Source organism: Vipera berus, assembly GCF_964194415.1.
Source record: "Vipera berus genome assembly, chromosome: W".
Lineage (NCBI taxonomy): Eukaryota > Metazoa > Chordata > Lepidosauria > Squamata > Viperidae > Vipera > Vipera berus.
In genome coordinates, this window is record NC_138210.1 from 74334114 (window position 1) to 74347541 (window position 13428).

General features: G+C 52.2%; 1 protein-coding gene across 6 annotated transcripts in view; it reads right to left on the bottom strand.

Annotated features, from left to right (window-relative positions):
- The window catches only part of LOC308676619 (lysine-specific demethylase 6B-like), a 97289-nt gene that overhangs the window by 12276 nt on the left and 71585 nt on the right, over positions 1 to 13428 (bottom strand). For all 6 annotated transcript variants that reach the window (XM_081342543.1, XM_081342544.1, XM_081342546.1 and 3 more), the window contains 8 exons: positions 9692 to 9797; positions 6487 to 6692; positions 6269 to 6333; positions 4836 to 4904; positions 3360 to 3508; positions 2400 to 2514; positions 1997 to 2184; positions 693 to 834 (listed from right to left, as the gene is read on the bottom strand). In XM_081342543.1, coding sequence (XP_081198669.1) covers positions 693 to 834; positions 1997 to 2184; positions 2400 to 2514; positions 3360 to 3508; positions 4836 to 4904; positions 6269 to 6333; positions 6487 to 6692; positions 9692 to 9797 — 1040 coding nt within the window. The remainder of the gene's footprint in view (positions 1 to 692; positions 835 to 1996; positions 2185 to 2399; positions 2515 to 3359; positions 3509 to 4835; positions 4905 to 6268; positions 6334 to 6486; positions 6693 to 9691; positions 9798 to 13428) is intronic.

Here is a 13428-nt window from a genome sequence, read left to right on the forward strand (position 1 = left end):
AGCCCTCTCGCTCACACACACACACACACACACACACACACACACACAAAAACACAGAGAGAGAGAGAGAGAGACAAACCCCGACCACTGCCAGGAGGACGCTCCTGGGCGCCGCACAGGCAGTCCTCGCGTTATGACCGTTCGAACGACGGTATGGCGGCACTGGGGAAAAAAGTGATTTGGGCCCAGTCCTCCCACTTACAATCCTCGCAGTACAGGCAAGTCCTCGACTTACGACGGTCCGTTTACTGACCGTTCAAAGGGACCACGGCACTGAAAAAAGCGATTTAGGACCCGTTTTGTCACCCTTAATGACCGGTGCGCCATCTCCCGCGGTCACGCGATCAAAATTCGGATGCTTGTCAACGGGTTCGTGTTTACGACGGTCACAGAGTCCCAGGGAGTTTACGCGATCCCCCGTCCCTTTTGTGACCCTCTGATTGGCCAAGTCAAGAGGGAAGCCAGATTCGCTTAACGATGGTGGCTCTAACTGAACCACGGCCGTGCTTGACTTAACAACTGTGCCAAGGAAAGTCGTAAAAACGGGACGAAACTCCAGCCTGACGAATTTCTCACTTAGCCACATTAATTCTGGGCTCGGTCGTGGTCGTAAGGCGAGGACTGTCCGTCCTAGGGCAGGGAAGACCGGTTTTGGCTCAGGCCGGGCGCAGTCAAGAGTAAAACCCACTCACTTGATCATCTTGTACAAGTCGGGGTCGCTGATCTTGACCGTCCGGGCGACGTTCCAGGAGACGTGGATCATGGGCACGATGGACTTGACGTTCTTCACCTCGTTCCACTCGTAGCGTTCGAGCGCCAGCTGGTACTGGTAGGCTGGGGAGAACAAAGTTCGGTTGGCAGGTCCACAAATCCAGAGCAAATTCAAGGTCTCCGGAATTAGTGGACGCTGAAAGCCCACCTGGAGCTTCTGTTCATCACGAGAGGAAAGGGTGGCGCCAAGTTGTGAGCGTCACGCTTTCTTTACGAAAGATCCAGATAAATTAAATGTAAATGAAAGTGCCAGAAGCTTGGGAAAGACTGCTCTATACGGTTGGCCCAAGCAAGGAGGGAGGGACCTGCAGGGGTCTTCCAACTTGGCCCTTTGATGACTTGTGGACTTTAACTCCCATAATTTCTCAGCCAGCGTGAGGGAACTATGACCCATTTAAGACTTGTGGACTTCAACTCCCAGAATTCCTCAGCCAGCGTGAGGGAACTATAACCCTTTGATGACTTGTGGACTTCAACTCCCAGAATCCCTCAGCCAGCGTGAGGGAACTATGACCCTTTGATGACTTGTGGACTTCAACTCCCAGAATCCCTCAGCCAGCGTGAGGGAACTATGACCCTTTGATGACTTGTGGACTTCAACTCCCAGAATCCCTCAGCCAGCGTGAGGGAATTATGACCCTTTGATGACTTGTGGACTTCAACTCCCAGAATCCCTCAGCCAGCGTGAGGGAACTATGACCCTTTGATGACTTGTGGACGTCAACTCCCAGAATTCCTCAGCCAGGCGTGCCTGACTGAGGAATTCTGGGAGTTGACGTCCACAAGTCATCAAAGGGCCACGATGGAAGACCCCTGTCCCAGAGAAGAGGATCTACCACCGTTGGGTTGAAGCTACAAGAAATGAGGTTCTCTTCGGAGGAACTTCCTGAATGTACGATCAGTTGGACAAACTGTCTCACAATGTGCCGAGTTCTCCTTCATCGAGAAGGTCGTCAAGTCCCAACCGAGGGCAGGATGGCCCCCCGTCAAGAACGCCCTCCTGGAATGGATCCAGGGTTGAGGAGCACTTGACCTTCTAAACCCCCAGGAGATGCATCAGGCACTCTCTCTGGCTTGGAAGGGGAGACACGGTCATTTTCAACAGCCAGTATGGCCAAAGCCCCTATCCTAAAAAGCTACCAGGTCAACCTTCTCCTTTGGGAGTCCACTCCGGGCAGGACCACAGCCTCTTTCTCCAGCCCCCCCCCCCCGCTCCTCGTCCTACCTGTCAGGGGACCGACGTTCCACGCGATGTTGTTGCACCACCCAGTGGCCTGGACCCAGTGTACGGTCCCAGCGTTGATCCACACCAGGTCTCCAGGACGCTGGATGAAGCGGTAGACGGGGATGTTGGACTGATAGAGGTCTTCTAAGATGGGCCACCAGGAGCCGGTCAGATAATCTACCCCATGCCTGCAAGGAAACTCGGGTTGAGAGGCCGTTGGGCAGTCAGGGATCCCCCCCCCCCCGCTGTCAGAAGAAGCTCTTGAATCAAGGCCCCGGAGGTGATGGTTCCTCTCCACTTACTGCTTCTGAGGAGGTTCCCTCCACCACCCTGTTCCTTCTCTCTGGCCAGGTTCTCCGTGGTCCTGAGGAGGTCCCTCCAGGTACCCGCGAAGAAGTCCTACCTGTCACAGAAGGCGCTGATGTTCTGCCAGTAGTGTTCGTGAACAGCAAACCACTCGCAGTCCCCGGGCCCAATGTTGATGTTCACGGAGCAGAAGTTGTTGTTCTCCTGATGACCTGCAAAGGAGCCACAGAGTTAGCAGCTCGGCCTGGGATCTCCTGGTCTCCATCCCCCATGCGGGGTCTTTTCGAGACCCAGGAAGGTCCCTGGAAGAGAGAGACAGACACACACACACACACACACACAAACGGAAGAACGGGCGAGTCCCGTGACGTTAGAATCCAGAACCTCCAGGTTTTCTAATCCTAGGGGTTTCTTCAAACTTGGCCACTTTTAAGACTTGTGGACTTCAGCTCCCAGAATTCCTCAGCCGGCTGAGGAATTCTGGGAGCTGAAGTCCACAAGTCTTAAAAGTGGCCAAGTTTGGAGAGAGTCCTGGTCTGGATGCCCGGTTTTTGGCCCAGGTTGTCCCAGAGATGCTTTTTCAGGAGGCAACTGGACTTTTTTCTCCAGCTGTGACTGGATGGTGGGGCGTGGAAGGATTTATATCGGATTTATATTATTATTCTTATATCAATCCCTCCATTCCCCACCATCCAGTCAGAGCTGAAGAAGCTTCCGGGATGAGAAGGGAAAGGTCTTCAAAGAAGGTCCAGCTGCCTCCTGGGAAAAAAGCACCTTTGGGACAAGCAGGATTTGGGTGACGGAGAACCTCCCGAGACATTTCTGCCCAAGGGTTCCCGTTGCCCATCATCCTGCTCCTATTGCCCATCATCCTGTTCCCAAAGCAGCCACTCAGCGGCTTCAGTGGAGCCTCCAAGCAAGGCAAGAGTTGGCAGCTTTTCTCTGCCTCCTTCCACAGCTGGTGTTCCAAGGTAGACTGTTCTCAGATATGGAGGCTCCACCGCAATGTGTTCAGACCAAGCAGAGAAACCAGGGGCGGGGGAGGGGGGTGTCTCACCTGGGGTACGGCTGCCGGGGACCTTCATGTACAGTTGCACCGTGTTCATGCCCAGGATGGTGTGGCCCACGTGACTCAACATGTTCCCCGTCGACGTGACACGCATGAAGGCGGGCAGCTTCAGCAGCTCTTGCAGCTGCGGTTTCCACCTGCGCCGTGTCGGAGAAACAAACAGGTCACCCACGCTCCGGGGGAGGGGGGGCTGGGAGGCCAACTAGTCTGACCTCTGCTCAGCGGAGGAATCCTTTGGGGGGAGGGCCTCGAAGTTACGGCCATAATGGAGCCTGCCCCCCACAACAGCAGTATAAGCTAGTCCTCAACTTACGGCCGCAACTGACCCCAACATTTCCGTAGCCTGCAGTTATATTAGTAACGTGGCTGTTAAGTGAATCTGACTTTGCTCGTCAGAAGGTCGCAGGGAGACGCTGCCATGGTCGTAAATACGAGCCGGTTGCCACGCATCCGAATTTGGATCCCGTGACCGCAGGGGTCGTAGGTGCGAAAAACTGGTCCTAAGTCCCTTTTTTTCCCAGTGCCGTTGAAACTTTGAGCCGTCACTAAATGAAGTGTTGCAAGCCAAGGGCCGCCTGCGATTTTATGGTGCTGTTGGCGGCCGCTGTTAAGCCGACACGCTGATTCTAAACGCAAACTGCACTGAATCTGACGGTCGCTAAATGAACCCCTGGCTTGCTATTGTGTGTTTTTTTTTTTGCCAAAAAAATCAGAAGTGCTGTAGATGCCACGCTGGGTTGCCCGGCGCAACTGTCGGAAGTTCGCACCCTGGTCATAAGCCCCCTTTTTCAGGTGGGTTGTGACTGCGGACAGTCACTACGTGACCGGTCGTATGTAGAGGACTATTTGTAGTACTGCAGGTAGCGCTAGGCCTTCTGGGAATAATCACTGTGCTTGCTAGCCAGGACTTGAGGGAGCTGAAATGGCCGGCTCAGGAATCCTGGGAGTTGAAGTCCACCGTTGCCCATTTCTGCCCTTTTAAGTCTTTTAAATGGCAATGACGGCTTCTGGCCACAAGGGGGCAACCTCCCCCAACCCAAGAGCCCCTTCTTCCTGAAATTCTCATGCGCCACCACCAGGGGGCAACAGAGAGACACAGTAGTGCTTTGCCATAGGATTGAGCGGAGGGGGAAATGGCCTTGCTGCAGTTCCATGGGTGTCCACTGGGGGTGGTGGTGGAGCAAAGGGCTGGGATGAAGCAGCCCAGCCCCACCGAGGCCGCTCTAGGAATCAAAGCCCTTTTTGGCATGCAGTGACAGGTCTGAACCTGAAGGGGGCAGCCCAGACAAGCAGATCTTAGGCAAAATAAATAAATAAATAAAAATTCCCCTTGCTGCAAGTTGCAAAGGGCGACTAACCCACGCAGGAAATGGAAATTGGGGAGGGGGGGGAAGCTTTCACCTGGGGGGGGGAGAGTGCATGATTCCCACCCACTCCCCCACGCACACACACGATGATCCTCACCGCTTGGCATCCGAGAGGTCAATGTTGGTTCCAAACTTGATTATTTGGTGGGGCTTCTGATCCGGGTTGCTGCGGGCGAGAACAGAAAACGGAAAAGTGACGACGAGAAACGGAAAAATCGGCCGGGCCATTTCATTTCCTCCCAGATGGAGGAAGCACTAAGGTCCCAATTCTTCCTGCCACACACCCAAGCAGAGAGGACAATATCACACACACACACACACACACACAGAGAGAGAGAGAGAGCATCCTGTGCTTCTCCAGGTCTTCGATTTGCAAGCCAGAGAATCCCTCCCTCTCTCTCTTATTCAAACTCATGTCTGGCTTCTCGGCAAAAAAACCTCCCAAAGCTGAAGAATACGAGGCCGTCCTGGACTTATAACCACAACAGAGCCTAAAGCAAGGGTCTTCAAACTTGGCCCTTTCATGACTTGTGGACTTCAACTCCCAGAATTCCTCAGCCAGCGTGAGGGAACTGTGGCCCTTTCATGACTTGTGGACTTCAACTCCCAGAATTCCTCAGCCAGCGTGAGGGAACTGTGGCCCTTTCATGAATTGTGGACTTCAACTCCCAGAATTCCTCAGCCAGTGTGAGGGAACTGTGACCCTTTCATGAATTGTGGACTTCAACTCCCAGAATTCCTCAGCCAGCGTGAGGGAACTGTGGCCCTTTCATGAATTGTGGACTTCAACTCCCAGAATTCCTCAGCCAGTGTGAGGGAACTGTGACCCTTTGGTGACTTGTGGACTTCAACTCCCAGAATTACTCAGCCAAGCTGCCTGAGGAATTCTGGGAGTTGAAGTCCACAAGTCATCAAAGGGCCAAGTTTGAAGACCCCTGGCCTAACATTTCCCGTGGCTAAGCAAGACAGCGGTTAAGGGAGTCCTGCCCCGTTTTACGACCTTTCTTGCCACAGTGGGAATCACTACGCTGGTCAAATTAGTAATAGGGTTGTTAACTGAGTCGGGCTTTCTCACTGACTTCGCTGGTCAGAAGGTTGGCAAAAGGGAGCCCCGGGGACACTGCGGCCATCATAAATGTGAGTCGGTTCCCCAGGGGTTGAAATGTCGGTCACGTGAACACCGGGAAGCGGCGACGGCCGTGTGAAAGATGGTCATAAGTCACTTCTTCTTTCCAGTGCTGTTGTAACTTTGAACGGTCACTCAATGGATGGTTGTAAGTTGAGGAGTACCCGCAATCAGTCAAAACAAACAGCCTCCTCCTTCTCTGCCTCCTCTTCCTCCTCTGCAAACCTCACACCCTTCTAGCACTGATGATGCTACCTAGTTGGGTCACGGAATGTCTGCAAGAAATCAACGGAGCTCAGAGAGGACGAAGGATCCCTCATTTTTAACCCTGAGCTGCAAATATTCTCCTTGAGTGTCCAAAACAAAAGTTACCCGACGAGCAGGCGGAGGCGGGAGTACTCTACCTGGGCGGCGTCTCTGTGGTGCTGTCCGGTTCCTCGGCTTCCTCGTCGTCAGTCTCTTTGTCCTCCTGCCTCAACAGAGAGAGGAGTCACGGTAGGGGCCTTACACCCAAGAGTTAAGCGAGGGCACTCGGGGTGCGGCCCTTACGGGCTCAGGAATCCAACCCGGCCCACTCCGCTCGCGGGTGACGGGATGGACGCACCAAGCTTGGCCATCTCACCTGAAGCGACTCCTGGAACGAGGCCGCTTGGTACTGGGCGTACTTGGCGATTGTGGTGTGCGACCGGCTGCTCTCGCACGGCCAGACTTGCTTGGTGCCCGAGAGGTCCCAGTTCTCATCGGAGGGCTGCTGTACTTGCGTCCGGACTTCCACGGCGTGCTCGCCACTCGCCTCCACCAGAGTCTTCGTGCTGAACAGCCCCAAATCTGCGGGCGAGCCGAGACAGTAAACGGAGGGGACGCCGGAGAGCCTCAATCTACGCCCGCGCCCCAAATTGTGGGAGAGATCTGTTGCGAGCTGGCCTGCTCGAGTCTGCAAGAATCGGCCCTCGTTCCCTCCACCCCGCTCGGAAAGGTGAACGTCTGCGAGCAGATCGGCTTCCTCTATAGCCAGATCGACTTCCTAAGGAACGACAAAGATCGTCGGCCATTCTCCAAATCTGGGGCGAGGGGGAAGGGGTGGGGAAATGATCCTTTTCCTTATTGGGCACTCCGAAGATCTGGCCTTCTTTGCTTTATACTTTTATTTATTTAGCCAAATGTGGTTAGACACCGATGAAATTTGTCACCGGGACAGAAGCACTCCAAAGTACTTGCAAAACAACATAACATAACAATAGTAATAGTAATAATAGGGGGGAGGAGGAGGAAGAGGAGGGGGGGAGAAGGAGGAGGAGAAGAAGAGGAGAAGGAGGGGGAAGAGGAAGGAGAAGGAGAAGAAGAGGAAGAGGAGGAGGAAGGGAAGGAGGAGGAGGACAAAGGGGAGAAGAAGAAGGAAGAGGAGAATAAGAGGAGGAGAAGGAAGAAGGAGGAGGAAGAATAGGAAGGAGGAGGAGAAGAAGAGGAAGAGGAGGACGAAGGGAAGGAGGAGGAGGACAAAGGGAAGAAGAAGAAGGAAGAGGAGAAAAAGAGGAGGAGGAAGAAGAATAAGAGAAGACAAAGAAGAGGAGGAGGAGGAGAAGGAAGGAGGAAGAGGAGAAGGAGGGGGAAGAGAAGAGGAAGGAGAAGGTGAAGAAGAGGAGGAGGAGGAAGGAGGAAGGAGGAGGAGAAGAAGAAGAAGAGGAGGAAGGGAAGCAGGAGAACGAAAAAGGAGGAGGAAGAGGAAGAAGAAATAGAAGAGGAGGAGGAGGAAGAAGGAGGAGGGGGAGGAGAAGGAGGAAGAGGAGAGAAGATGAAGAAGAAGAAGAGGAGGGGGAGGAAGGAGGAGGAAGAGGAGGAGAGAAGATGAAGAAGAAGGAGGAGGAAGAGGGGGAGGAGAAGGAGGAAGAGGAGGAGGAGGGAAGATGAAGAAGGAGGAGGAGGAAGAGGAGAAGGAGAGAAGATGAAGAAGAAGGAGGAGGAGGAGGGGGAGAAGGAGGAAGAGGAGAGAAGATGAAGAAGAAGAGGAGGGGGAGGAAGGAGGAGGAAGAGGAGAAGGAGAGAAGATGAAGAAGAAGAAGGAGGAGGAAGAGGGGGAGGAGAAGGAGGAAGAGGAGGAGGAGGGAAGATGAAGAAGAAGGAGGAGGAGGAGGAGGAGGAAGAGGAGAAGGAGAGAAGATGAAGAAGAAGGAGGAGGAGGAGGGGGAGAAGGAGGAAGAGGAGAGAAGATGAAGAAGAAGAAGAGGAGGGGAGGAAGGAGGAGGAAGAGGAGAAGGAGAGAAGATGAAGAAGAAGGAGGAGGAAGAGGGGGAGGAGAAGGAGGAAGAGGAGGATGAGGGAAGATGAAGAAGGAGGAGGAGGAGGGGGAGGAGGAGGAAGAGGAGAAGGAGAGAAGATGAAGAAGAGGAGGAGGGGGAGGAGGAGGAAGAGGAGAAGGAGAGAAGATGAAGAAGAAGAGGAGGAGGGAGGAGGAGGAGGTTAACCAGATGGTCTACTATTTCTTCAGCTTCCGCCTAGGCAAAGAAGATCGCCCAGACTGACGACAAGCGACAGCACGACAAAGTAGCAACAACAGTGCCCAGGAAGATCTGCAAGACGTCTGCAAGCAAGAGCTGGCAGGACCGTAAAACAGAGAAAGCCATAAAAAAAACACACGAAGAAGCTAAACTGCTCTGGGATTGTAGAATTCGAACACACACACAGGCAACTGCCCCACCACAATCCAGACTTAACAACTGTGGACGAGAAAGGCCAAAGAAAAGTCTGGGCAGTGGACACCTAGCAGGAACCGGGAGACAGCAGAAGAGAAGAGAAAGAAGTGGAGAAGGCAACAAAACACAAAGACCCGCAAACAGAACCACTGTGGCAAAAGGAAGCCTAGGCAGTCCCAACAGTCACAGACCCCTTGGGGTGCCATCCCAAAACATCTGGCGCACCGCTGGAACGTTATCGGCATTGACAAATTCACCGTCCGTCAATTGCAAAAGGCAGCTTTACTCGGAACTGCTGACATCCTGCGACAATGCCTGCAACACCATCCAACACCCCACATCTGCCTATCCCAGGTGAGACGGACGGAAATGCCAGATCCAGTCTGAACATCTGGCTGATGGTACCACAAACAAATAATAATCCCAAAGGTGTTTTTTTTCCGGGAGGCAACTGGACTTTCTTTGTTTTCCTTTGAAGAGGTTTCGCTTCTCGTCCCAGAAGCTTCCTCAGGTTCTGACTGGATGGTGGGGAAGTGATTTATACTCCTTCCAGATTGCTGGTCCTTTGCCTTTTTTTAGAGGGCCCTTGAGGCCACTTGGGAGGTTTGTCTGTGTCCCCGGGGCCACCTGAGTGGTGCAAATGGGCGTGGAACCTCCTTTCAACAGTTCCAAGAAGGCTCCACACCCATTTGCACCACTCAGATGACCCTGACGACACAGACAAACCTCCAAGTGGCCTCAACGACTCTCTAAAAAAATACAAATGACCAGCTGTCTGCAAGGAGGATAAATCCTTCCACTTCCCAGTCAGAGCTGAAGAAGCTTCCTGGATGAGAAGCGAAACGTCTTCAAAGAAAAACAAGAAAGTCCACAGTTGCTGAGGACACAGGTAAACCTCCAATTGGCCTCAACGACTCTCTAAAAAAATGCAAATGACCGGCTGTCTGCAAGGAGGATAAATCCTTCCATTCGCCGCCATTCAGTCAGAACTGAAGAAAGCTTCTGGGATGAGAAGCGAAACCTCTTCGAAGGAAAACAGGGAAATCCAGTTGCCTCCTGAAAAAAAGCACCTTTGGGACAACCAGGATCGAGTTGACGGAGAATTCTCCAGAGACAAACCATAACAGTCATACTCACTGAGTCGAAGAGATCCAGCCAGACCCCGGATGACGGTGATGGGGTTCTTGGGGTCGGTGCAGAATTGCAGCAACACAGGGGAGAAAGCGTCTCGTTTGCTCTCCAACTGAAGAGAAAGGAGGAGACTGTCAGAGGACCCCAGGCCGGGTCTGGATCCCCCCCCACCTACCCTCTCGCACAAAGCACCCACCAATCTAAAAAAAAAAAAATTAGAATAACCAGGTTGCCCTCCAGGTATATCAAACCACATCTCCTATAATCCCCAGCCAGAGGGTAAATCACCGTTTTGCAGACTAGGATTGAAAATAGAGGTAAGTCCTCAATTTACGACCAGGCAATTGAGCAAATGCCCCTTGATCGTAGGACTTTGTGATCCCAGGACGCTGCAACCGTCATAAACACAGGCCAAACGCCCCAAATTTTGATTGATTAGCAACTGTGAGGACGGTGCAATGATTTTAAGTGCAAGGGACCGGCCGAAAGTCTCTTTTTTTCGGTGCTGTTGTCGCTTTGAATGGTCGTTAAATAATCGGTCACAAGTCAAGGACTACCTGTATTTAGGAATATCAAGCACTAGGCTGTCACCAGGTAGGACAAAGCCTAACAGATTAATTTGGGTCCATACCTACGAAGACGCTCCTAAAACATACAGGCTTAGTGAACGAATGAAGGCGAACATGCGTGTCCCAGGATAATGTGGAAGGATCCAATCTGGGTCGGTCACCGGGACCCAGAGGTTTAGTTATTCCGAGCTTTCGGACCTGTACTGGATCCCATCTTCAGGGAACATCTCTCTAGCAGTGTGTGTGCTGTTGTGTGTGTGTGGTATTTGTGTGGTGCCTGTTGCATGTGTATGTACCGGTAGGACAGGCGGGGAGGAAGCTAACCACCAGACTTCAGGAACACAAGCAAACGGTCAAACGAGGAGACCTGAACTCACATTGCCCTGGAACAAGGACATCCATTCAATTTCACAGCTATTAAGATTGTTGGCCAAGCAGAGACAAAAACAGCCAGAGAATAATTGCAGCCTGGGAAACAGGACCCAGGAGTGCTGATTTACCACCAGCCAACCAAGTACTTAGAAGGCGGAGGGCTTGGCAGCACAACAGCCAAAAACCTGACACCCTAAAGAGCCCCACACAACCAGGCACCACATAAATACACACACACTACTCCTGAGGATGGGCTCCAGCGCATAACCAAAAGCCTGGAAGTCAAAAACTCTGGTCCCAGAGTGACCGACCCAGATTGGATCCCGCAGGCTTAGTACAAGCCACTAAGTTTTGGGGCCACTGGGCCCTTCTGCTCCAACCCCCCCCCCAGTTAAAGCTAACAAGCCCATCTGTGTTTCCAGTCCCTAATTTGTGTGATCCCTCCTCTTCAAGCAGCAACTGATCCTTAGAGAAAATCAAGGATATCCAAGGCCGTTTTCTGCTTTAAAAGATTCCTCCCAGCGCAAAAAAAACAGGCCTGCTTCTCTCTCTTGAAATGCCGGTGTCGGACTTTGCACAGCCGCGTAAATCCCAGCAGGACAACGAGGGTATTGCTGAAAAGAATTCCGATTTTTTTTTTAAATTGCTATTCACGTTCTTCCAGCTTGGCTCCTCGTAGCACAGCCTTCATCCAAAACGCGTCGCCAAAGACGGTCCACAAAGGATCCAGAGAGTTCAGTTATAGAATCTTTTTTTAAAAAAAATTCCAAACGGAAAGACGCCGCGGTTCCGAGTTCGAAAGAGGACAAGTGGATGGAGTGACGGCAAACAGGTCCAAAAAACCCCCCACAATCCCCCCCCACACACACACACATCCCTTCTTCCTATAAAACTGGCCCAACATCTACTCTTTTTCAGTCTTGTTCCCGGGAAAACTGGGAAAACACGGGCAGTTCAAGGATCGTTTGCCGTGAAATGCAAGATGCACGCGGGGGGAAAAAGAAAAACAGTGGCAGTCCGGAAGGAAAAAAAAATCTTCCCGGTGACGGTGTCTCCTTCGTACGTTCCCCAAACGAATGGCAGTCAAGTCCACCAGTCCGAGCTTCGTCTCCCCTGGCTGCGTTTTGCTCGTTCTCAGGAGCGAGGAGGCCGCGCGGAGTCTTCTGGGACGCCGGACTGAGCTAAGAGCACGCGAGAAGGCTGTTAAGCCAAAAGGACAAGGGGGAGGTCTTGTGGAGAGCCTTGGTGGAGCAGTGGGCTAACGCCTCCTTAGGTAACAACAGCTGCCTGCCATTAGCGCAGGTTCGAGTCCCACCAGGCTCAAGGTTGACTCAGCCTTCCATCCTTCCGAGGTAGGTAAAATGAGGACCCAGATTGTTGGGGGCAATAAGCTGACTTTGTAATAATGCCGCTTGGGGGGGGGGGGCGAAAGCCCTAATAAGCAGGCATATACATAGAATGAAGGCTACTGCTAAGCTTGTGAGCCGCCCTGAGTCTTCGGAGAAGGGCGGGATATAAATGGAATTAAAATAAAAATAAAATATTAATAAATAAAAGAAGAAGAAGGAAGGGATGGGGGAAAAAAAATCAAAAGAGGAGAATGAATCGAGGTGGGGGAGCAAAGCAGAGGGAAGGAAGGAAAGTTTGAGGACCCTTCCCCAAACTGAGGTACGAAAACTCAGGAGGAAAAGATCCGAGCCTCTTCGTGCCGACGGACAATCGTGGCTAGGCAGAACCTGCCAGGAATGGCGGTTAAGATCGAGCCCCAAGAAGACAACCCCATCAAGAATCCGTTTCTGATCCGAGTGCCACCATCGCACAATTCGCTTGTCATCGGGGGGGGGGGGGGGGAGAAAAAGTTCCAAGAGAATATTTTGTCACTCGGGATTGAACCCGGAAAATTACGGTGCCATCACAGTCTATTTTTTTTTTGCAACGTCACTTTTGGCGTATCTCCCCTTTGTGCCCAGCTACTGTTCCAATATTTTGGGGGGAGCTGCTGCAAAGAAGAGGGGGGGGTCCACCTATTCTCCAAAGCCCCTGAAGGCAGGACAAGAAGCAACGGATGGAAACTCATCAAGGAGAGAAGCAACCGAGAACTCAGGAGAAATTTCCCGACAGTGAGAACAATTAACCGGTGGAACTCCTTGCCTCCAGAAGTTGTGGCTGGTCCAACATTGGAGGTTTTCAATAAGAGATTGGAAAGCCGTTTGTCTGAAATGGTATACAGGGTGTCCTGTTTGGGCAGGAGGTTGGACTAGAAGACCTCCAAGGTCCCTTCCAACTCGTGTTCTTCTGCATTCCGAGCAGGGGGTTGGACTAGAAGACCTCCAAGCTCCCTTCCAGCTCCCTTCTTCTATTATTCTGCCCTACAACTCTTGCTTCACCCCTTCTCCATCAACCCAACAGCCTCCATCCTCGACGGAAGAGAGGTATTTTGCTTTGGGAAGACTCAGCGTTGCCTCTTTGATTTCCTCCCCAGCGTAGTAAAGAGTTCACAACTACGTGCGCGGGGCTAATTCTCACAAAAGCCGGAAAGGAAAGAAGCTGACCAAAACGGACCCACAAAAGAGTTTTCTTTCTTTCTTTCTTTCCCCCCCACCCCAAAAGGGAGACTAGACAGGGTCCCTGAATCAGCATCTCCATCTCTGGACACCCAAAGTCTTTTGGTGTGTGTGTGTGTGTGTGTGTGTGTGTGTGTGTGTGTGTGTGTGTGTGTTTCTCACAACCCCTTTCTTGTTTTGCTTTTTCAGGAGACGGGAGGCTTGCCCCGAATAGCAACCGAGAGACAAACTAAGGACG